General features: G+C 38.4%; 1 protein-coding gene across 12 annotated transcripts in view; it reads right to left on the bottom strand.

The window, feature by feature from the left end:
• The window catches only part of stxbp5l (syntaxin binding protein 5L), a 111,778-nt gene that overhangs the window by 36,444 nt on the left and 50,703 nt on the right, over positions 1-24,631 (bottom strand). For all 12 annotated transcript variants that reach the window (XM_020638424.2, XM_020638427.2, XM_020638430.2 and 9 more), the window contains exons 4-10: positions 23,886-23,986; positions 15,122-15,256; positions 11,119-11,182; positions 6,840-6,923; positions 3,241-3,364; positions 665-740; positions 91-245 (exon numbers count right to left, since the gene is read on the bottom strand). In XM_020638424.2, the coding sequence (XP_020494080.1) occupies positions 91-245; positions 665-740; positions 3,241-3,364; positions 6,840-6,923; positions 11,119-11,182; positions 15,122-15,256; positions 23,886-23,986 (739 nt within the window). The remainder of the gene's footprint in view (positions 1-90; positions 246-664; positions 741-3,240; positions 3,365-6,839; positions 6,924-11,118; positions 11,183-15,121; positions 15,257-23,885; positions 23,987-24,631) is intronic.

Here is a 24,631-nt window from a genome sequence, read left to right as displayed (position 1 = left end):
ATTTCCATTATAAAACCAATCCCTTCATTCCCATCAATCAAAATACCAAATACATATGAAACTGTTTTTATTGTCTCTGAATGTACTCACCGTTGATGTAAGGAGTCTCACAGAGTGCCATGAACTCTACAATGGGATAGTCCATCTCCAGGACAGTGATAGCCTTGCCGTGCATGATAGTCAATGTTGGCCGCCGTCCTGCCTTGTCATATGAGAGACCCCCAGAGAAGATAACAAAGGGCTCGCTGTTGTGGAGATAAACAAGACTTTAGGAATACTTATTCTGTATCAATGCTGGAGGATGAAATTCATCAGCCCCAAATCAATTATGAATTAATAAATCTACTAATAAGTCCTTTCTTTAAACTTGAATTTGACTAACAATTTAATTATAAGCACGTTACTATTTGCACTGACTTAAACAAAGACAAATCGCTGCATAAATGAAATCTTCATGTTAGTATGAATCTTTTTCTTTTTGCCATTTATTAATATATCATTTGGGTTGTCATACATAGCATTCCTACTTTACTCTAAATGATTAAATAACTGAATAATTAATGTCACAATTCTCAAAATAAACAACTATTAAATTTAACAAAGACACTTGACATGATTCAAATCATCCACTCTGAAGCTGGCTTTTTGCTAAAAAAGGACACACCTGTTCCTTGTGGTCTTATACTCCACTTTGAGTATGGGTTTACATGATTCCTTCCTCCCATCCTTTTGTATTTTTCCTGAATTAGAGGATATAGAAAACAGAATGAACGACATTAACTATTAACTTCTGGTCTTAGTTCTATTGAAACTGAAAGAGATAAGACCAAATTTCATTTTCTCCTATGTGTGACAATAGATTAACCACACCAAAACACTTTCTTCAAATATTGTTATAATGTTCAAAAGATCTTAGCTGGAAGGCAGTGGGACCACTACCGCTATTGTGGCATTACCGCTGGTCTTTGTGAATTACATGGTAATTGCATATATTATATTACAGCTGGTCTTGAGTATAGACGGTATTTGCGGTATTTGCAACTAGGCTTATTAGGAAGGGGGCAACTTTGTGCTGAACTTTAGAATATTCTGTAATTTACATACATGCAAATGGAAAAGGCGCACCAAGGACACTGTATGCTTGGCAGTGAAATTTGCATGTACTTTGTTGACTACACGTTATCTTTTTCTCTCATTTACAGAGGTATAGCATATGTAAAGCTGTGCTTTCCTTTTGGGGATCAGGCCCTCTGTGTCAAAAAGGCTGTTCATGTCGGAGGTACTAGTGGAAAATATCAAGAAGTAGAGAAGTAAACACAGAGGAAAGTGTTTTCAAGAAAAATTGATCAGATCCAATACATTTCTAGGGATATCATAATCACAAAGAACCTTATTATCACTTTACCAAGATACAATGGAAAATCTAATCTTGGGATATTCTATTGTTTGTTTTAATCAATCAATCAATCAATCAATCAATCAATCTTTATTTGTATACCGCCAATTCATAACAAGGGTTAACTCAAGACACTAACACCTATTTAACTAATTTCTGAAGTCCTACTGCTCCGCCTTGAACAACAATTGTCCATGTCCTTCCCTCATGTTTTTCTTCTTTTTGGATTTTGCTGAGATGAAAGCTGACAAAAAGATCTGACAATGTCAGGATGCCCTGCAGGTTCAAAGACCCACTTGTCAGAGGAAGAGAGCAGTGAGAGTTTGGATGGTTCGTTAAATCAAACAAAATCCTGATGTCTGTGAACTAGTTAGTTCTAAACTGAGGGGGACAAAGTTTACGGGCATATTTTATTTAAATGTTTACATTGGTAAATTGATTTTTAAATGCTAGATTCTGATTGGCCAGCTTTGCATAGCATAGTATGCTCTCCCTCCATATAACACTGTTGTTAAGAATACAAACATGTTACTATGGAATGTAGGTGGTTGCAAGGGGCGCGACTCTAATCATAGACTTTAAAGACCCTAATTGCTTAAATCAAAGATCCTTATTATAGACTTTAAACTGTAATCATATGAATCCACAGAAGAAAAAAAGTCTGGTTCATTTACTGTTGGTCTGTAACTGAAGGAAAAAGAGAAAGGGGATGAAAACAGTGGTAAACAGAAATTAAGAGACATAAAACCTGTAGGCTATGACATAGAAATCCACAAGAAGTTAACACATAATATAACTTGGCATGGGATACAGTGACGTTTTAAAGCCTGGTGAATGTAAAATAAAATGTTAACAGAGTCCAACAGTGACAAGACCACTTCCAATTCTGTCAAGTTTAACGTATTAACAGACAGGATACACTTATTTTAACAGTGATATGGATGGACAAAGATTCCAATTGACTTTTTGTTTGGCAAAAAAACAAACATTGTATATCATTGAAATCGTTTCCAGATCAATATTTGGTTCAAATGATTGATTCTTAACTCGGTAGCCGTGTGGTAAGTGGAAAAATGTAGAGCAAGCAGATTGTTGTGGTGAGTGAAGACCCCCTTGTTTCACGTAGGGGTCCTACTCATGCTGTCAGGGTTCAGTGTTCTGCCCTATTAAACTTTAGTGTACTGCAATTAGCTCGTGCTTTTGTGCTGTGATTGGCTGTAGATGGGGTTAAATGATTCCTTGAAGGCCTTGTTTAATCAAAGTTATTTTTAACCAGGAGTACAGGAGAATGCTCTTGTTGTCCTGTGCAGTCCATATTCAAGAATTATTTAAGCCCAAAACACAGTCTCTTCTTCAACCCAGAATGGTAGTGTTGGCGCCCTAATCACAATGTTTATACTTCTTATTTACCATGTACATGCAACTCAAAATACTAAAAGAAATTGAAGCTTGAGGTCTGGGTGGAAACATATAGTCAACGCTGATGGATTTACCCGAGACATACTGTAGCTGAAAGTCTTATGTTTGTGTTATCAAGGTTCCCTGCTAGTCTCCTGTTTGTCCTATTGGCTTTCCTAGCCATCGAAGCACAGTAGGGTTGGAATTGGAGGGATGGTTACATTTACAGGTAAAGTGAAATCCAGTACAAATCAATGCTTATGAAATTTGATACATCCAAGAGGGACAAAGCCCATTCTACTTCCACACTTATGGGAGGTTTATCCTACAGTATTTTCCTCTATGCTGTATAACTACACATGGACCCACTTTTTCCAGCTTCAGATTATTAAGAGTTGCATTTTGTTTAGTAATTTAGAAGGGTTAATTGTGGCTGTGCATCTCACCATGAGGGAAAGTGACCTGGAATGGCTTGGTGGTGTTTCTGAGGTTCCACAACGTCAGGCTGCCATCTGAGTGACTGCACATGAACTGCTTCCCTTCATGATGCCAGCTGGCTGAATGGATGGCCTGTACCAATGAGCCGGAGGGAATGGATTTTACAAACATGTCATATATACAATAATGTCAAAATGCTCTTTGGTTTCAAATGTTTCAGATCTCTCTACTTCAATTTGTAAACAATGGTAAACAATAAATGATAAAGGCATGGTTTAGATGAATTCTTGAATCAAAAAAAAACCTGTAAAAGAACCACTTGACACTATTTTAATATATCAATGTGTATATGTGCATTTGCTGCTCAAAGTCAGTGATGAGGCAGCCATCATCCTTCACCTCCCAGAGGTTGCTAAGTAGAAGCTACCTGAAAATAAAATAATTGCCTAATGTGGATACTAAGAGAGTGGACTGAGAGATAACATGAGACGAGAAAGCTGTTAGTATTTGACAAATTAGTATTTGATGCTCTTTTTCAACCCCTTTATAGCCATGCCTTCTTAAACTATAGTTGGATACCTCCCCTTTAATGGCTGCAGTTTGTGGTTCAGGTACATGTTTCCCCATGCTCCTCCCATGTATTGCTGAAAGTCATCACATCTTCGAGATTAGCTGAGCTGCAGTTGTAAAACCTCTGTAGGACTCTGCCCATCAGTATTGGTCTCAGTATAACAGAATGGTGCTATGTGTCAAAGTGAAAACTGACTAGTAGATTTTGACATTTGGTGGTGGAATGGAATGTCCGCCATGACTCCTCCTAGGACACCTGGCAGTATTCATGACAAAAATATTGAGTAGTGATGTACATGTTAGTTCTGATCTTCTTCAGGAGGCCATTGTTTTTTGGCATGGCATAAGCCTCAACTCCAAGATGGAACTTAGCTTCCTTAAATCAATGCACATCTGGAGTTATCCACCCTTTTTTGAAAATGATGAACACAGTAGAGACTTTGGCAGATTGTTAATCTTCAAGCAATTCATGTTGGCAACCAAGAAGGAGCCCTTGAGAAGCTTTGTAGCTTGCTTTGGTAGAATAGCAGTCATAGTTAGGGGTCTTCAGGTCTTCACATCCTATTCCATGTCTGTTAATCTGATTTAAGCTGTTTTCACATATGCATTCCTGAAAATATCTAAATAATTTCAGGAGGACTGCTATTGCCTTTATATCAATGGTACGTGTAGTTCAATGGAACAACAATATCAACAAAAGAGTGGAGATAACATACTGATGAACAGAAAACGTAACACAGCAGTTTGATTACGTGCACATAATATTTTGGTCTTCTGGCGACTTCAAAGTGCTTTGTTTAACACAGGTCACACCTACTCATTCATACACATTCACATCCTGATGGCAGAGCCTGCTATCTAATGTGACCATTAGTATTAAATAATCAATTTATACACATTCACACGCAGCTGATTTAGCAGCAGCAGTAATTTGGGGATAAGTCTCTTGCCCAAAGGACAAATCAACATGTGGCTACAGGAGCCTGGGATCTAACCCCCAATTTTCCATTTTTAGAGATGACTGACTCTATCACTAAGGCCTGGATAGGAATCTCCTTCTTTGGTTTTGTTTCTTGTTCGTTTGATGGACCGTACAGTACATATTTTGTGCACAGATGGCAGGTGATGGTGTAAAGCCCTAGCTATTTTTTCAAGGTCAAGCCAGGCCAGGTCTCCTGCTTCCTGACAATTGTTGAAGGTGACTCCAAGGCTGTTGTGGCTGGGGTGTACTGGTTCTTCAAATTCCTCTGCTGGCTCATGCTCTTTACACAGGCCATCAATTCGGATGGATTACCTGGGGTATCGGCTCTGAGGTGATAGCTGTGGCTGAAACCAGGGTTTGGCAGAGGCCCTTCATGCCTGTCTCTGAGGTTTTTTGCCAGATGAGCAGTAGTTGATTGGAACAGTTGTGTGTAAGCTTACAATCCCTTCCCAAATAGCAGAGACATGCCGAACCTGAATCTTTTCTCCTTTCTGCAATGCTCTCAAATTGTAAAAAAATAAAATGATACACATGATCTTTAAACATATTTTTTGGCTTAGTACACTGCCTCCATTCTAGCCTTAGCTGGCCTGGACTGATGATTCAGCTGATGATACTCTGATGATCCTGTTGCCAATACCGGTGCACTGGTATTGGCAGATTAAGTCTATAACTGCTTGTCGTCACTGTGCTTAAATTGATATCAACCCAATTTTTTTTAAAAGAATTATACACATAATGCTTAAAATACAAAAATAGAAAATAATGAATACAAGTTATAAGAGGGATTATCTTTTTTTATATTAACTCCTATACACTGTTTTCATGTCAATTTAATGCATTGCTTTTGAACATTTTTTCTGTGTATTTTTTGACAGAGCAACAAACACATCAAAAAGTAACTTGTGATTGTAACAATAAGAGTTTGAGATGCTGTTGATGAGCACTGGTGTTTTTGGTGTTGGTGTTTTTGTTCCCTGCAGAAGAAGTGTAAGACAGAAACGTCATGCTGTGCAAGGGGCAGTGCACATGAAACCACATTATGTATGTGAGCAGGATGTTGTTCTTCAAGGGAGATGGGAGAGGAGGTGAGAGATGTACCTGTTGCAGATGGTAAGTGCAACAAGGTGAAAATGATTTCGGCAATAACACTGTGTGAGCCGACAGATCAACTTTGACTTTAAGAAACATGCCTGAATACTGGTATCTGAATAATTCAGATTACTGGTTATGTTTAATAAGCAGTATGGAGTTGGCTGGCAGGCATGGGGATACGGCACTTAATGAAACATATGCAGTGCTGATAAAAAGAAAAATTGACATTGCTCATAGACACGAAATGCCCTCCATTTGGATCTAAGATGCAGGCAATATTTAGGATAAGTGACTGATGGACAAAAACGATCACTTAGATGATGCTAAGGCTCAAATGGAACAACTTCCTTTTTTGTCTGAACTGATCTACGCTTCTGTCTTTGTTGAATCTAAGATCTCCTGGAGATACTCACTTAAGTGACTATATTTCATTTCATTAATCAGAGTTTGTAACATTTTTGTCATGATCATTACAAGCAACCAGCCCTCAAAGTTGAAAAGTTTTTCAAGAAATCTATCTGTAATAGTTTCCTAGAAATGGTAACAAAAGAAGAAGAAAAAAACAGAATCTTGTATTTCATAAGGTGTCCATATCAGAACAGTATTATGAATGTTCACTTGCTTCAACATGCATCATCAAATGTGCACAAATAAAGACATTTATAATGTTTCACAACTCTTTATTCATCAAATTTTGTATTTTTTGTACTTTGTGTTGCTATAACAAGGCTATCCCAGCTGAGGTAGCCTAAACCAGGCATCAAACAGAATATTCTTTTATTAGAATATGCCCAAAGAAGAAATTATAGCCACAGAAATATTTCCCTTATTTGCCAGAAAAGACAAAAAAGCAGAAATCTTTTTTTTTAATAAATAAATAGCTTTTCCTTGATAGCAGTTTTGCCAAGTTTCTTTTTTGTTTTTCCACTTCTCTTTGCAGGAGTGCATGAAGGGACTCACCTCATCATAGTAGATTCTGAAGTCGGCCTTTTTGCCCCGGAGGTCCCATTGTACGATTGTCCCACTCTCAAACCCTATAAGTAGCTGTATAGAAGAGTGAAAAGGAAAATAAAAAATAAATGCTATTGTTAGAAACTTAAATGGGATGATGAGCCGAGCATAAGCAACTGTAAAAATGTAATTTGCATAATTACACTTTGCAGTAATGCTGTCATTTTGTCTGTGGCACCCATAAACAAACTTTCCCTACCTCACCTTCCTCCTAGACACACACACACACACACACACACACACACACACACACACACACACACACAAAACACACAAACAAACACACACACACACATGCACACACGAACATGCATTCTTACCAATGTCGGTGACACATTTACATGTAAACACTGTAGATGAAAAGTCACACATGTACACACGACTTCCAAATCAAAATTTCAGTAAAGTGTACGCAATCGGATCACACATCACAGGAGATGGGAGTGATGTTTTAGGAGCACAGTCTTGAAGCTGTGGAGGACTAGAGAGAGTGGGGGAAACAGCTCTCAGGCAGAGAGGAGAGACAGTGTGACATCTCAAATCACAAGATGGAAGGGAAGGAAAAGCAAAATGCCTCGTAAAATTTGCGACCTCAAAGCTTCACATTAGTATCACTAACAATCATGAATGTTGATTGTTGTCCTTGTTACTAAGGAATTGGCCACACATGAATGTATGCTTGTAGCAGTACATGTCAAATAAATACATACAATTATTACACCATGCAACTTCATTTTTTTAAGAATTCTACAATTCACTTAGCAGACGCTTTTATCCAAAATGACGTACATAAGAGAGTAAGTACATTCTTACACTGCCATGAAGCAGTTTGAAGTGTCTTGCCCAAGGACACATCAGACATCTTGCTCAGCTGGGGATTGAACCCTTAACCTTATGGTTGAGAGGCAATGACTCTACCAACTGAGCCACAGAGAAATTCCTCTCAAGTGAGCTTTCAGACATTGGCATTTATATGAAATACTATTTTGAATTACCATTTGATCCAGCTCAGGGACAGATATTCTTGATTCTCAATTCACAAGTTTAGTACTGTATAGTTACTTTTCAAAACAGCACGGTTACAAAACACCACAACTATGTTGCTAAATGACTAGAATCAATAATCGTCGAATTACATACGCAGATTTAAGTGAATAATTGAATAATTGATAACTAAAAAGAAGGCAAACATGGGGATAAATAAAAGCACAGACCGACACACACCCAATAAATGGTAAATGGATTTGAGCTTATATAGTGCTCTTCTAGTCTTCCAACTACTCACACCACTTTTACACTGCAGGTCACACCTACACATTCACACACTGATGGTAGTGACTGCTATGTAGTATCATCCATCAGAAGCAGCTAATCCCATTCACACAACACCACTAGAGCAGCAGCGGTTAAGTGTCTTGTCCAAGATAGGAGCTGCCCAGCTGGGGATTGAACCCTCAACCTTCTGGTTGAAAGGGGACAACTCTATCAGCTAAGCCACAGTGGCCTTCTAACATGTCAAAGAACATCAACAGTGGTCTTCATCAAGATGGACTATGAAATAATGACTCTTTCACTTAGATTATCTTGTTCACACAGATTTATCAGATACAAACACGAGGATACTTCTCAACAAGAGCTTGAGTTTCTTTATCTCCATAAAGGACACTAGACTAAAAAATAATAATAATCATATATTTATTTTGAACTCTATTGTTGATTTTGCCTCATATCCTGCTCCTGCAAAAGTCATGTTGACTAAGAAAGTGTAGCTGCGGGCTTCCTGTAAACTGTGCTGTGTTGTATTTGAAGCTTTCTTTTACTTAAAAACAAGTAGATGGGTAAAGAAAAAGTATACCACGTGAACCACAAATCACCTGACTTTTAGACATATAAAGCTAATATGGATCAGTTTCAACTTCAGAATCATTTTTTAAAATCAATTTAATCTCATAACCATCCTCTTCCTGGGGCAGAAGGATCCCATTTCCACTGACTGATTTAATTAATGATTGTATATTACTTTTATACATGGTGAGGTGTCGGTGGATCAGAGGTAGGGTCAGTTGTCTCTCAATCCAAAAGTTTGTCGTTCAAAGTTTGGGCAAGACAATGAACCTTAAATTGCTCCTGGTGGCCTAGTCAGCAACACATGAATTGTTTCCATTAGTTCAGTTAGTACTGATGGAGACTTTACAAAGCAGCCTCTGCCATCAGTGTCTGAAGGTGTCTATGCATGGGTGAATGTGAAATGCTGTGTACAAGTGCTTCGACTATTTTTTCTGAGGACAGCAAACTGCTGGGGGTTAAATATGCAATGTTTCTATTTGTTTTGGACAATCCATTAGCTTTAACTGTGTCTTCACAGAGCTACACTCACCTGAGTACATGCATGCCAATTAAGGGAATTAAGGGCATGGTGGCAGTTATCATACTAATCTTGTATTGGTGGTAAGGCTGACTGATGTCACCTCTCCTACTCGGCCCAGTAGGAAGGTGGCAATCTTGACCTGGCATTCAGGTTTTATACTGGCTGCCTTACCACATGAGCCTTTTAAGCCCCTGAATAAGGTGGGCATAGGTGTTTGACACTCAAGAGTGCCTTATTTATGGCAGTGACATCATCTAAAACTTTGCAGTTGTGGATAAGATTCAGCAGGTGTACAAAGGTAATGAAATTCCAGCACCAGTAGGAGTGATGGTGCATACAACCTCTGATGCCTTGTGGCAGGGCGCTGGTCCTCTGACATACTGTATGTTGGCCGGTCATGTCCTTTGCTAGATTTGCTTAAATGTGACTGCTTGCACCTCCTTTAAGGAATGGGTACTTGCAATGCAGCTAAGCAAGAGATGACATATTGTGACTCCTCCTTGGCCAGTACGCCTGTCTTGACCAACTACTGTCTTCATCAACCTGTCTAACCTATGCATTTTGTGGGGGAGGTCATGCATAAAGGCTTGGTGGACCATTATAGCATTTGGCAGCAGAATAGCATTTTACATTCTCACTTTCCAATAAATATTAAATATGGCGAAAAGTATTTGTGGAGCCCTATCTGTTTGAAGTGTTAAGATAATCTGTTTGGGCAAGGTCACTTGGGATCCGCTCCAATCAGTTTTTATCATCGGAATGATGCACAGCTTGCTTTCCAAGGCATGCGTAGGCCATGTAGTAACATGTCTGACAAAGATATCCACATAAACTGTACTAATGTGTTCGTACAAGTATGATATTTCTAACTTTGTGGTAACAAGTTAGAGTTTAACTGTTTTCAAAACCAGTTTTTGACCACACTTCTTGATATTCTTTTTTTAATGATATTTTGAAAGGCTGGGCATGTCTTCGATTATACAGTTATATTAAAATGATTAAAATAGTGTGTGATCTATACTTCTTGGGGAGTGTGATGATTGAAATTCATGAATTTATAATTGTTATTCCCAGTCTTCAGTTTTAATTCTTCATGATCAGAAAGCTGGAGCTGTAGGCTAACTACTAAATACAACAAGGAGTGTAAAATAGGTTTTGGGAATTAAATACACGTGCATAGTAAACTCTCCCATCTTTAAAGGAAAATGACCATTATAACATAAAAGTGACGTTCTTACTTTGCTAGTGAAGCGACATGCAAGCAGCATTAAAGCAGCATTTGTTTTTTATGCAGTGAGTGAAGGCAGTGTGTGACAAAATCTCTAAATTTATGCCTTGTTTTTATGTCTTCACAGCTTGTCAAGTCGGGTTTCAGAGGAAGGAAAATCTATTGGGAAAATCCATATGCTCTTCAATGACCTTGTTACCGCCTGGCTCTCCTCTTTTACAGCTACCTCAATCTCACACGTTTCCTTCCAATTTGACTGCAGCTTGACCCTGGAAAACCCCTCCTTATTGGATAAGTCCCTCAAACACCTTTTCTTCTGTGTGTCCAGATGAAAAGCCAATAGAAAGACAAAGAATGTGAGAGCAACAATGGAAGAGGTTCACTGTAGAGTGAATGGTTTTCTTTGTGTGTGCTGGCAAGAAAGCCAGGCCGAGGAGTATGAAATGAGAAAAGGCAGGTAAATAGTCTGAGGTACAGTAAATGGTTAAATATAGAAAGAATAAATATACTGGAAGACAGAGTGAAGTCTGAAGGACTAATGTAAGAAGAGAGGGCTTCTTTGGATCGTCGTAGCATTGAAAGTGGGATTAAGAACCAAGATGTGTTGCCAATTCCTTTATCTGCTTACTCACCTTGCCTTCATCCTTTGGGCTGTCACTCAAGTGAACCACAGGTCCTGGATGAGTTTTAGTTGCTCTGTGACAAGATGAAAAGAAACAAAGAGAGAGATGAAAAAGAAGGCATTAAGAGTTGATGTATTCAGTAAAGTACAGTAGCCCATTACACATTCAGAGAGTAAACAAAAGCCATCAGTAGAGGGTTTCAATTAACATGTAGGTAACAGACTTTTCAGGCCAAAAGCATGTAAACACAATGTTCAGAGGCTTGATATATGGGCACTAAAAATGTACTCATTGTATGTAGACCCATTAACTCCTGCTGTCAGAGGGAAATAAACACAATGAATAAATAAAAAAGCTCAGAATACATTTTTACTCAGCAGAGAAATAAGGAAATAATAACAATATTACTAATAGCCTACACTATCCATAATGCACAACAGTAATTACTGATGAGGTACACGGTTGTTTTACACAAACCTATTAAAAAGCTTCTTATTTAACATCAGTGTGGGCTTTTTGCTTCTGAACTTTTTTATATTAGCAATCACACACCACACACAAACCCACACACAAACACACACACATAGACACACAAACATGTAGACATAATGCACCATGGACAGCACCGAGCGTTTATTAGTATTAACGAAAGAAGTTATCAATTTCTTTAAGATGAAAAGCAAAAGGCTTGCTATTGAAAACATTTCCTTTGCTTAAAGTAAGCTGTAATACTGTGGAGACACACACACACACACACACACACACACACACACACACACACACACACACACCCGTATATGTACAGTATACAGAGGAAAGTTGCTGGCTGACTTTGTGACACCTGTTGAAGTTTTCCTTTCAGCTGACAAAGTCGATCTTTAAAATCCACACAAAGTGACTCATAATCTTTTGAAATAAAGAAAGAAAACGTATGAATAGTGTTTGCCTGAGAAACTCTGAGGCTTAATAGAATAACTCCAACATTTCTAAAAGCTAGAGACAGGTTCTTCAACAGGAAGTGCCAAAGTCAAGTCAACTTTATTTATGTAGCACATTTAAAACCACCAAGGTTGACCAAAGTGCTTTACAGAGGAGTGTTTTACCTTTGAAAAACATAAAACATTCATCATCAAATAATATTAAAATTACAATAGAATCTATTGGGAATAAAATATAAAATCGCTAGGCTATCAGCACTCCATGTACGGAGGATTTAGTCCTCATCGCAGCGGCTTGTGGGTTCAAATTCGACCTCGTCCCTTTGCTTCATGTCATCACCTACTCTCTCCTTACAACATTTCCTGTCTCTTTTCAGCTGTCCTATCAAATAAATGCATAACAAACAAAAAATATATATTGTAAAATAATAGTAATAATTATCTCATAGTGAATGCAATTTCTTAACTCTTGCAGAAACATATAAAACAGGCTTCTTTGAAGAGGAGAAAGGGGGTTTTAGTGTGTGAATAAGTGTCCATATAATCCCTTTTACTACTGTGATACCGTAATATAATAACAAATTGCAAAAAGCAAAAAACACATTGCCAACCACTAATGTAACAATAGGGTGACAACATAAACTTTATAGTTAGGTCGTGTAAAATATTGAAATGTATAAAGTAGGGGGAAAGTAGTGGGAATAGGGTTTCAGTAATTGCTTTGCTGAACACTTTGCATCAAATACTAATTCCTAAAAAAGGTTGTTCTATTATGATCCAGAGACAGCAGCAATACTCAAATGAATGCCAGCTGTGATAGTGATTTTGAATTGCACTTTTGGACTGCTTATTCATATTACTCATAACAAATGTTGGACCAGAATGGCCACAAAAGCTCAGAGCTTATTTTAAAATCTAAGTAACAGAAATAGATATGCCAATGTTGATTACAGCTGACATGATGCCAGGAGTAGACGCAATCCTGTTCATCACAGGAATCCATGAAGTGGTTCAGATTGGATTCTGAGCTGCTGTGTTTTCCAATTCTATCTGCATCAATTTTTTTACATCTCATTTTGGAAGGAATCCACTGAAGATGAAGAGCATTACATATGTTGCAAACACATTTACATTTCAATGAGAGCCCAGCCCTCCCTGTTTGGATGCTCTGGTCACAGCTAGAACACATACATTACAACAGAGCATTTGTTTGAAATGATTGCACACACACACACACACACACACACACACACACACACACACACACACACACACACACACACACACACACAAACCAAATACTGTATGACTCACGATCTACACAGCTTATCATTCCACTCCTGGAAAAACAGTCATTACTATTCATGTTTAATCAAAAATCTCCTGAGGCAAACATTGAAACTATTCTAGTAAATATAACACAGATTACACATAAACAAGACCTAGAGTAATTTAGAGAGTATAACATTTTGTTGAGATGATCTATTGTGCTCTATTGATCCTCTATTTCCCTATTACATACACTTTACATTTTATCTTCACCTAATATTTAATGATGCAGAATATAAGTGTTACGTTAATCAGTGGATTTTTGCTTTCATTTCTGTACATATATAACATATATGTATGCTCCCTCTCCTACCATGACAAATATGGCTGCTCAGTCAGTGATTGTACACTTAAACATGCCAGGGAGTAAGCCTTAAGTATAAATCCTTAAGGTCTTATTTTAAAGACTGATGAAAATTATTTCATCTAGGTAGGGAAATACAATTGGTGAGGTATAAACAAACTCTCTGATGAGAAAATCACTAGTCCTGTTAAATTTGGATCCACTGTCTTAGCCTCTTAGACTTTGGCGATGACAGCCCTCCCACACAAACATGTCAGTGTTATGATCGTCAGTATACGCTTGGCTGTCACATGAAAAAAAGATGGCCTGGTTCGAGGCTGACTTGTGACTGACACTGCAGCGGGGGTCTTGTCAGGGTAACACCAGAAGAACCGCATGTGGGTGGGTGAATCGGAAAGAAACAAACAGGTTTACAATTCAGCTAGGCGCCATTTGTGTGTTTGATGGCACTTTAAGTTTTCAATCTGCTGCATGTCAGCCACTGAGTAAACCTGAGTAAACACTTGGAGAAAACAAAAAGCACATTTAGACAGACAAATAAAGCCTTTTGCTGAATGATAAATCATTAAACTCCTACATGTTAGGCCTTATATGTCATTGTGAATGCTTAATGCCAACCGGTAACTTTATAAACCTGAATGGTGACAATTAGTTCAGCATATAAATAAAGGAAAAAAGCCAAAAAATAAATCTTTAAAAGGAAAATAAATCCGAGACCATACATTGCCTGATTTACTGAATGAAATAAAATCCTACTCTTGATAATTACTATGAGTGAGTTCTTATCTGCAAGTAATTGTAAGGAGTTATAGCCTTGTTATACGTGCAATAATATATGGCCAAACAATAACAAATGAATCCACATGAGTGGGGCTGTATAAGATATCTATGCATTGTGAGTGTATTATCAACTGTTGTCATAGTCTTGAAAGAAGCCACTCTTAAAAGTTTCACATTAAAAAACAAAATAATTTAAAGTAAATGCTATATTGATTTAATTTTTTCACTGCTTCAACTGGATGTCAGAAAATCCTTAAGGGTTAGCCTATATATCTGTACCCAGGCTTCTCCAAACATGGGCCTTGCTGACCACTATCCAGTGTTGAGAATAGGCCCGCAATCAATACCTCATAGTAGTACCTTATCCGTACTATCCCAGTAACATTTTAGGACAAGATGGACTCAAAAACAACCCAGTTATTGTGTGAATAGGTAAGTCATGAACCTATTAATCTCACATCAGAGGGCATGACATTATAAAACAATATTTTCAAATCACATTCAGGGAAACCAGAAAATTTAGACTTAATTATAGCAAGCAATTTACTGTCCCACCACCATTCACACAATTAGCATCACCATGGTTACAATAAAAGTCATCTCTCATCATTTTTTGCACTTTGTTGGTCAAATTGAGTATTTGTATGCATGGGGAACTTACAGTTCTATGGCCTTGTTCCACATGATGACATATCCAGACAAAATGAAGGACTCTATGTTGACGATGTGTGTGTTTCCACGCTCTGTTCCAACGTACAGCCATTTACTCTGAAAGGGAAGGTGGCAAAACGTGATCCTGGGGAAAAAAAAGACACAAAGGGAGGGAAGGGAGATTGATTATGATCATTTTTCGAAGAGATCCCTGCTTCTTTTTGTTTTGAGGAAGTTCTTCACTAGATCTGAGTCTGTCAATGTATAACAGCACAAGAACAAACCACACACATACAGATATCTCGTACAACATCCATAGCGCAATCAAAAGTGATGAGTGAGTGAAGCTTGTAATGCATGACACATGAACAATAAATAATGCTAAAAATGCTAATATGGGTGAAAAATGAATAACCATTCATAAGTAAACGTTTAAAACATAAAGTTATGAATAATATTGTTAAAATGTTAAAAAGAATGGTGTGAAAATAATTAAACAAATCAATCAGCCATTCTGGAGTATGATGAATGTGGGCATGAACCTTGACGTGGCTCTGTTACTCATTAAGTTGAGTGATCTGTATCTGTGGCCTGAGGGTAGAAGGTGGTATTGTATTAAAGTGATTGTGTGTAGTGGTTGAGGCTATATGTTTTTCCTTCAGAGTTGTCCTTCTGTTGTTAATGCTGATGCGGTTCCCGCTCCAATCAGATTATTTTACCGCTACTTATTGTTATGATCTTGTATATTGGATTCCTATGAATGTAAGACTGTATCTGTATGAGTCAACTCTCTCTATAGGGTGGTTGTTTTCTAACAGAGTGGGGATCCTGGAAGTCAACAACCACATCCTTAGTCCTGGTAGGGTTGTTGAGGTCAAGAGAATTCTGTCAGCACAACCCTGGAAAAATGTCCACCAGCCTGTGACTGTCCGTCTGAGCTGCTGGTGTGCATGAACATATTTAATGGTACGACTGGTGCTCCTGCAGTCATTTGTGTAAAGGGTGTACAGTACTGGTACTGGTCTCTTGTTAGGACTGTCTTAGATGAACTGAGGTGACTGTTGACTAGGACTCTCTTGTGTCTATATGTTAAGCATGAGAGAACCAGGAGGATCAGGTGCAGGTTTGCTTTCAAATGGAGCAGTTCACTACCCATCAGGTGGGGAATGGTAAACGATAAATGGACTTGAGCTTGTGTCCCGCTTTTCTAGTCTGACTACTCAAAGTGCTTTTACACCCATTGCTATGTAAAGTGTCCATCATTATTAACTTATCCCATTCATACACATTCAAACGCTGACACAACAGAGGGAGCAACTTGGGGTTAAGTGTTTAGCACAGGGACACATCAACATGTAGCTGCAGGAGCTGGGGATCAAAGCCCTGACCTTCCGGTTGCGAGTTGACTGCCACTTGCACATTGTTAGATTAACTTGAGAAGTCCACAAAGACCAGTCTGATAAATTAATTGCGCTTCTCAAGGTGTGTATACTTTACTTTGTACTTTATTTCAGACCCATAGGTCCATATTGTTATAAAAAAGCACAGACCTGCACAGGTATACTCCGTCTACCATTCTGTATTAAGATATATTACCGGTTACCCCTATGATACAGATTATTGTATCTTGTACAACAAGGTTGGGTGGTCCTCTCTCACAGAGAGATGTGATATGTACTGGCATCTTTTTGTTTGTAAAGCTCTCACAGAACAATTACCCTCATACTTAACAGAACTCATACATCTTTCAACTGGAAAATATGCTTTTTCTTTTTCTGCACTGAACTCGTGGGAACAACATACAGCATCCGCTTGAGGGAAATAAACAAGCTTCTCAAAGCCTTTCATAACCAACATGCCACAGGTTCTTAGTCATTGTTATAGGTGGGATAGCTCTTTTTGGCTACTTGACGGACAATTGCTGATTTCCTGATTGATGGGACTGAGTGTCCTGCCAGGGAGTGGTTGAAGAGATTGCAGAAAAACACCAGCCAGCTGGCTGCAGCAGGCCTTCAGCAAACTGCCACAGATCTGATCAGGTCCTGCTGATCAGATCCTTTTTTTGTTTTATTATTATTAGTATATGTTCTACCTCCACCTGCTGCAACTCCAGATTTGCATGTGAGTGGAGTAGGTTCAGCTATTCGCTCCTCTTGCTCCCATGAGTAGTCAGACTGGTAAAACCTGCAGCAGAATTGGTTCAAACTGTCTGTCATATTGACACAGTCTTTGCTGATCAATTTGCTGAATTGCTGTTGGGGGAGGCCAGCCAGTGTTTTAATGCCTTGCATTATTATTTCCTGATTTTAATGTTTTTTTCTTTTAATTCAGAGTTGTTTTCAGGTCAGTTGAGATCCAGGGCTTATTGTAAGGGAATACTTGTGGGCTGTACCATTGCCGTGTGTGTGTGTGTGTGTGTGTGTGTGTGTGTGTGTGTGTGTGTGTGTGTGTGTGTGTGTGTGTGTGTGTGTGTGTGTGTGTGTGTGTGTGTGTGTGTGTGTGTGTGTGTGTGTGTGTGTGTGTGTGTGTGTGTGTGTGTGTGTGTACGTGCGTGCGTGTGTGTGTGTGTAACTCAATCAGAGACTGATAAGCTACCATTATCACAGCTGACTCATTCTTAATCTGGGTTTAATTAAGTACAGGGCAGGAAAGTAAAAGATTTATTTTCCTCAGCAAAGCAGCACCTTTTGTAACAGCATTCACACATTATACCCTTCGTGGTCCACCTCTGCGTCTCTCATGAGAACTTTTGCACTCAGCCTGTAAGCTTGCTCTTAACTGGTATAAATATTCATTTAAAGAGCCCTTCAGAACAACTACCAGTGGAAGCCTGAACTTTTTATGTGTTCTGTAACAGTATAGAGTGGCTTGTTCACATCACGTGTACTTGGGGATACATCGGTCCACCATTTCACTACTACTCTTTTAAAAGTTTTCAAAGGTGAAAAAATATATGAATCAGAGTTTATGAAGTACAGATAGTCCTGGATACTGTCAGGTTTTTCTTTCCATGTTCTGTGTTTAAACCTTTTTCTTAAAATTGGGCCTGGTGACTGTTGACTCAGTCTTTTCCAAAATCCAACCAAGTAATTTTGGCACCAAAACTTAACCTAACTATTTGATTTCTTACATAATGTAAATGTGGTTAAACCATTGCAATTTGGGTAGTTTGTGGATTCATATTGTACATCAACTTGACTTTCAGTTTCGCACTGAACAGTTTCAATCGCAGTTTTCATGGTGAAACAGTAAAAGCAAGTGCGCGTGAGTTTCGCAAATTGAGGGTCACCATTGAGACAGTTAGCTTGAAATTTCTTAATCCTGTAATTTTACTTTTGTCTGGTAAGAAGGCATGGCTGCAATGTTATGCTAACACCTAGGACTGTGACAAAATACATGTATGTTTTTAATGCCTTAGGAATGACAGGAGAATACATTTTCAGAATATTTGATAGGCTAATATCTGTTCATACAGTATGCAAGGTTCACTTGCTAGATATCCTCCAAAGCTATGAGTATCCCTTTTTAAAAAAGCAGCATCATTGCTACAGATGTTGGTGCCAGAAAAGAAAGTAGCCATGAGCAAAATAGGTGACCATAGGTTAACTTAATGTAGGCCTACAGAGGGAGAGGATTGCAGGTCAGGCTAAAAAGTCTTCCAAAATTATATGGAGGAGCCACCCTTTGGAAAAAAATCGCCAGCTAGTGGAATTTAAGGTCAATTGGCTCAGATGAAAAGCGGGTCATTCTCTAATTGTAGATTGGTGGTATGATCCTCAAGCCCTACAGTCTACATGTTGTTACGCTCTTGGCAAGACACTGAACCCAACATGGCTCCAGATGGCATCACCATTGCTTCATAAAAGCATGCGGATATGCTTTGATTGGGGCTGAAGGGCATCCTGGCACTTTTTTTTAGCAGCATCTGCCATCAGTATATGTATGTGGGTGAAATTGTGAATGTAAAATGTATTGTAGGGCACTTTAAGTGGTCTGGAGACGAGAAAAGCTGATAGTCCAAATAGAGCAGTCCATTAACCATATATTATTTTGCAAATACTACATAGAACGCATCAGTCTCTCTTTTTCTCTTCCCCTTTTTAGATAGAGGATTACAGACTACCGCTGCCTGCTGGCATGGAGAGGTATTTCCTCTCACGCATGAGCAGAACGTACGTGGTGGTTTTGCCGACAGCTGAAGTCTTTGCGGTGTGTTCTAGTGAAACTTTTTGGCCAAGACAAAAAGCACTGTACGCCGACGCCACTAGTTCTTTGCTGTCTGCTTGGTGTGAGGCAAGGTGTACAAAATCTTGAAAAGGTCGATTTCCAGGCACCCAGCTTAAACAGTATTTGCTCTGGCGTAGCATCTATCATTTTAATAATCACCCAAAACAGGGAGGAAAGATCAGAACTAATAAGTCACTCCTGTCTATCCTAATTACCATGTTGATGTGGCAGGATTATTGGGCTCTCACCCTACAAACAGTAGGCAGCAGGATTATTAGATAGAAGACAAATGAGATGACAGATAATTCAATAAGGATTTAAGGGGCTTGGGGAGATAACAATATTCGGGGGATGGGATGTGCTATTGTGGCAGCTAATAATGTATTCTCTCGTATATGAAAAAGGTTTAACTATGGGTCATATTAACACAACTTGAATCAGCTCAGCACATTCTAGCAAACATATAGGAGCACTTAACTGCAAAACTCCATCAGAACCAAATGTTTAATGTTCTCTTTGACATCATGGCTTGTGCGACACCAAATTCCCAAGTACAATATACATTTATTTGTAGTAAGTATCATTGTTTTGTTATCTTTCACCACTTCCCTTTTCATCAATTTTCCCTTTATTCAGCATTGATTGGTTGTTGGTTGTACTCCTTGTTAGATTGAATTCACCTGAACACTTCTTATTTTAAGACCGATCTCCCTTTCTCACTCCTTTTGACCTTCACATGGGGTAGCAGTTAAGCAGTTGTAACACATTTTCTCCTACTTTTAATTCTTGTTTTTTTCAAATTCATTTACCCAAAATACTTTATGTAACCACATTTCCTTAATAGAAAGTAAATGGTAAATGGAGTTGAGCTTGTATAGTGCTTTGCTAGACTTCTGACTATAGTCAAAGCGCTTTTATACTGGAGGTCCCACATAACCATTCACACACTGATGGCAGAGGATGTGTCCATCAGTATAAACTAATCCATTCATTCACATTCACACGCTGATGACACAGCAGTGGGAGCAACCTGGGGTTTAATGTCTTTAATGTCTTTAATGTTTAATGTCCAAGAAGCTGTTGCTTTAACGCACGACATTCCGCACCAATATTTATCCAACTTTCCTTTTCTTAATGAGTATCATATATATTTTGACAATGTATCTTCATTTTCACAAAACCCCCCAAAGCATTGATAAACAGTTTGGCACCATGGAAAAAAATACAGAATATTTCAGTACTGTACCTTTGAAACAGTTGGAATCAATGAGAAAAGTCCAGAAAATCCAAGGTCTTTTCAACAACATCAAAACATATTCATTTGCCTGTTGATCTGTAAGGCTTTCTTTTCTTCTTCTTTTTATTTCAAAGAAGACTTTGTTGGGAGAACATGCTCCATAAGCTCTTTCAATGCACAATATTTTTCATCTAATTCACTGCAGTGTGTCATTTTTGTTAATCCTCCTTTCCATGATGATGAAAAAACATTTTTCTCGTAATTATCACAGTATGATTTAGTATTCTACCCCATCAAACACTGCATTTTAAACTGCAATGGGTATGATTATCCTTTAACACAAGAAGCATATAATATAATGTAACATATTTATTGTCTTGTATTAACAGACCCTGACGCATCACTGTAAGAAAACTAGGAGCCCTCGTTGGTAAGGTTGGTTTTTCAGCTCTAACATAAAAACAGTTTCAAGGACCCCATCTTGCCTTCTCAACATCCTATAAATCAGGCATATTATTTATTTAAAAGATGCAAAAAACTGCTACATACATGTGTTAGTTCTAGGCTGTGTTATTGCAATCCCTGTCTATGTCCCCTTGATATTCTTAAAACCCTTTAGCTTGTCCACAGTGCTGCTGAATGACATAATCTTGAAAAAAAAGAAAGTTTTATATGATATATTTTAAGTACTCTACATTGATATAATTCAAAAATATGTTCCTAATAAAAAAAAAAAAAATGAATGGTCAGGTACCATCATATCTTTTGAGCTTGAAGTTCTCTGATACACGAACAGAGCATTGTGTGTCCACAATGCCTGTTTAAATGTAGTAGCTAGATACCACAAAACTACAGTTGTATACTACAGTTGTATGTGTGTTATTATCTCATTTTAATTTAAAATCTTATATTTATTGCTTTCAGTTGTTATTGCTTTTATGTACATCTTTCTCTGTCTGTCTGTTTGACTCTATCTTAATGCATTTTATATCTCTGTCTTCTTTTTTTTATTTTTTAACCCAACCCAAAGGCAGTTGGTTGATCACCTACAGTAGGTTTCTTTCTGTTGAGAGGACAGTTTCCCTTGCAGCTGTAGCCAATACTAGCTCCTGGTGGGTCCTATCAAAATATTACAGTGTAGAGAGCAGAGTTAAACTTGCTCTAAATGCTCATTGTTAAGAAAACATTAAACAACTGTAATGTACACAACCAGGCCGAACACTGATATTCCAGACAGGATAAAGTTAATATTGCGATAACCAAAGATACTGTTTTTATTGTGATTTACTACTGAGTAAGGTCAGTGGCGCCAAATGGTTTTTCCAAGGGGAGAAGTTGAGGAAAAGTGTCCAATCAAGCATTGGAGTCCTTGGCCCTCATTGACAGGCATTTGAAAAAAAGTACCATGGCTCATTTTGTCCTTTGAAGATTTGGCAACCCGTGCACTGCGCAGTTTTCAAAGTGTTTTGTCCTCTGACACAGCAGAATTTACAGCATTTGTCACCTTCTCCAATGCATTAGGTTTTGTTTGTTAGTATCTCTCCCACTACGTGAACACATTTATCTGGTTTACTTTGCATGAGAGTTACTAACTTTGATTTTTTACTGTTTTTTATCAACCTCAACCTACTTCCATTTTGGTTGCTATGAAGAGCATTTTCAGCTCTCTTTCGCCATTATTACAGAACGTATATTCAAGTGGCTGTTAAAGGGGAGTGTTGTTACCACGTGATTTATTGGAGGTGTTTCTGAATGCCCCAAAACATGCATGAGCCTGATGGTTAAGAACATGTACGGCACAATCAAACAGTCCTCTAAACCTAAGTCCCACTCACTAGGACTTTCTCCTCACATAACTAGTGGGTAAGCATCCTGCAGTGGTCATGTTTTTTTTACCATCCTGTTGAGCACTTATGTACCAATGCATCAAATGGTGTCAAAGGAAAAGCCATCAGGGAAAAGCAACATAGCCGCAACAACATCTCCTTTGACCTCAAGTACCCTTCAGGGATGTCAGATTGAACCATTGGAGAGGCTGTGACAGAGTGAGGGGGTTCAAAGAGAGGATTTTTCTGACTAACTACTACACCACTGTCTTTTATCGACTATGAGAATGAGAACATGATGACCCTCCGCAATCAATTGTGGTGTTGTGGTGACATGTGGAGTGCTTGATTGATTGTTCAGAAGACCAGAGAGGCAGAAAGTGCAGTCTATTTATAATTTTTCTGTTGATAAACTCAGGCAAACTCGGGCACATCTGCCAAAACCCAAAAATAAAGTGAACAATGACATGGCTTCTGGTACCATATGAGCTGTAATGATAAGTATTATACTAAACTCTTTTGACCAGGGGTGACTAAGCCCAGTTGGTCGTCTCTCAACTGGAAGGTCGGGGTTCAATCCCAAGCTCCTACAGCAACATGTCCGATGTGTCATTGTGCAGTATAAATGGCATTTGTTAATTCTGATGGTCACTTTCCATAACAGCCTCCGCCATCAGGGTGTGAATGGGTAGGTTTGACGTGCGGTTTCAAAGTGCTTTGAGTAGTCAGAAGACTAGCAAAGCGCTATACAAGCTGAAGTCCATTTACCTTTCTGACCAGGCATATTGGGTAGCATTGGCAAACTCTTGTTAAACCTCTCCAACACCTTTTTAGAGACCATGTTAAACCTTATATCTCACATAAGTTAAGATGGCAACAGGTCAATGGAGACAGTTTCAGCTGCTGAATAATATCTGCAAACTCATGTCTCTGTAATGGTAATTGTGAATGGTGTCACACTAGGCAGAAGGGTTTATACGATGAGGGAGAAGAGAGAGCTTCCTGGCAGCCGATCCTCCTTTTCAGGTTAATTAGAAGGTGTGTAACAAGGTCAAAGGCAGAAGAAGGACAGGGCAGCTTAACTTTCTGCCAGATTTAATTGATTTTGTAAAAATTCATGGTGGGAGAACTCTGACCACTGCTGACATTGCAGCTGAGAGATGGACCAGCAGCCAAATGCTGGATGGTCTGGGACTTGGTGCAAGGAGGGGTCTTTTTCATGTAGGACACTGGATAGTGGAATCAGTGCTTTCAGAGTTTTATATTTGTTAAACATATATCATCCCCTCCCCTTGCCATTAGAGGCTGTAAACAGGTCTGTTTTTTTTTTTTTATCTTAAAGCACTTCAACTTGAAGTTGAATACACAATTGTGGATTTTACTTGTATTGAAAGATCTTATGTGCAAAACAAAACATACAGGGCTGTCAACAGTGCAGATAAGTGTGAATTGTGTGTTTTTTAACTTGTGACATTTATTCTTACCTCTCTCTGTTGAATTTGAGCGAATGAAGAATAGCTGGCCGTCTCTGACGGAGATTCCACAAATGGAGTGTGTCATCTGCGCAGGCCGTGACCAGTGCCCCCTACAGACAAAAAATAAATGTCAGTACTAAACTCACAGATACAAAGAACACCTTGCCTTTTAGGTTTAACACAAGACCCACAGTCATGATTGATTAGACTGTGAGCCCAAAGTTATCAGGAGATTCCAGCTGTAAGGCATCAAAGACACACTTAATTCAAGCAAACTGTTACAAGTACAAGATCAAATTACTCAAATGAAACAAAATGGAACATACAACCATGTCGTGATTGTTCAAACAGTTACTTGCGATCTTGATCTGAAATCACTCGAGTTATAAAAAATTGCCTCTGCATTGCCATTGACTGTTGGGATGACCTTCTTTTCAAACAGGATTTCCTGTTTACTCTTTTGTTCAGGATATAAGTGCAGATATGCATCTGAGAGATATCCTCATGATCCCTTTAAAACAAACATGAATGCACAGAGGTCTGATTTTCTAAGCCAACTAAAGTGGTGAATTTTTCCCCAGCCTGTGAGGTGCAGAAGAAGAGATATATTTTCCACACTGAAAGTTATTTCATAGTTCATCATATTGTCAGTTCATAATTATAATATCAATAATACAGCAAATAATTACTGGTATTACATGTCATCTCTTGCTTGCACAATAATCTGTCATATCTGTTATTAACATTATGTGACA

Source organism: Labrus bergylta, chromosome 13, assembly GCF_963930695.1.
Source record: "Labrus bergylta chromosome 13, fLabBer1.1, whole genome shotgun sequence".
NCBI classification, from domain to species: domain Eukaryota; kingdom Metazoa; phylum Chordata; class Actinopteri; order Labriformes; family Labridae; genus Labrus; species Labrus bergylta.
Note: the sequence above shows the minus strand (reverse complement) of the source record. Positions and strands in the feature narration are given on the sequence as shown.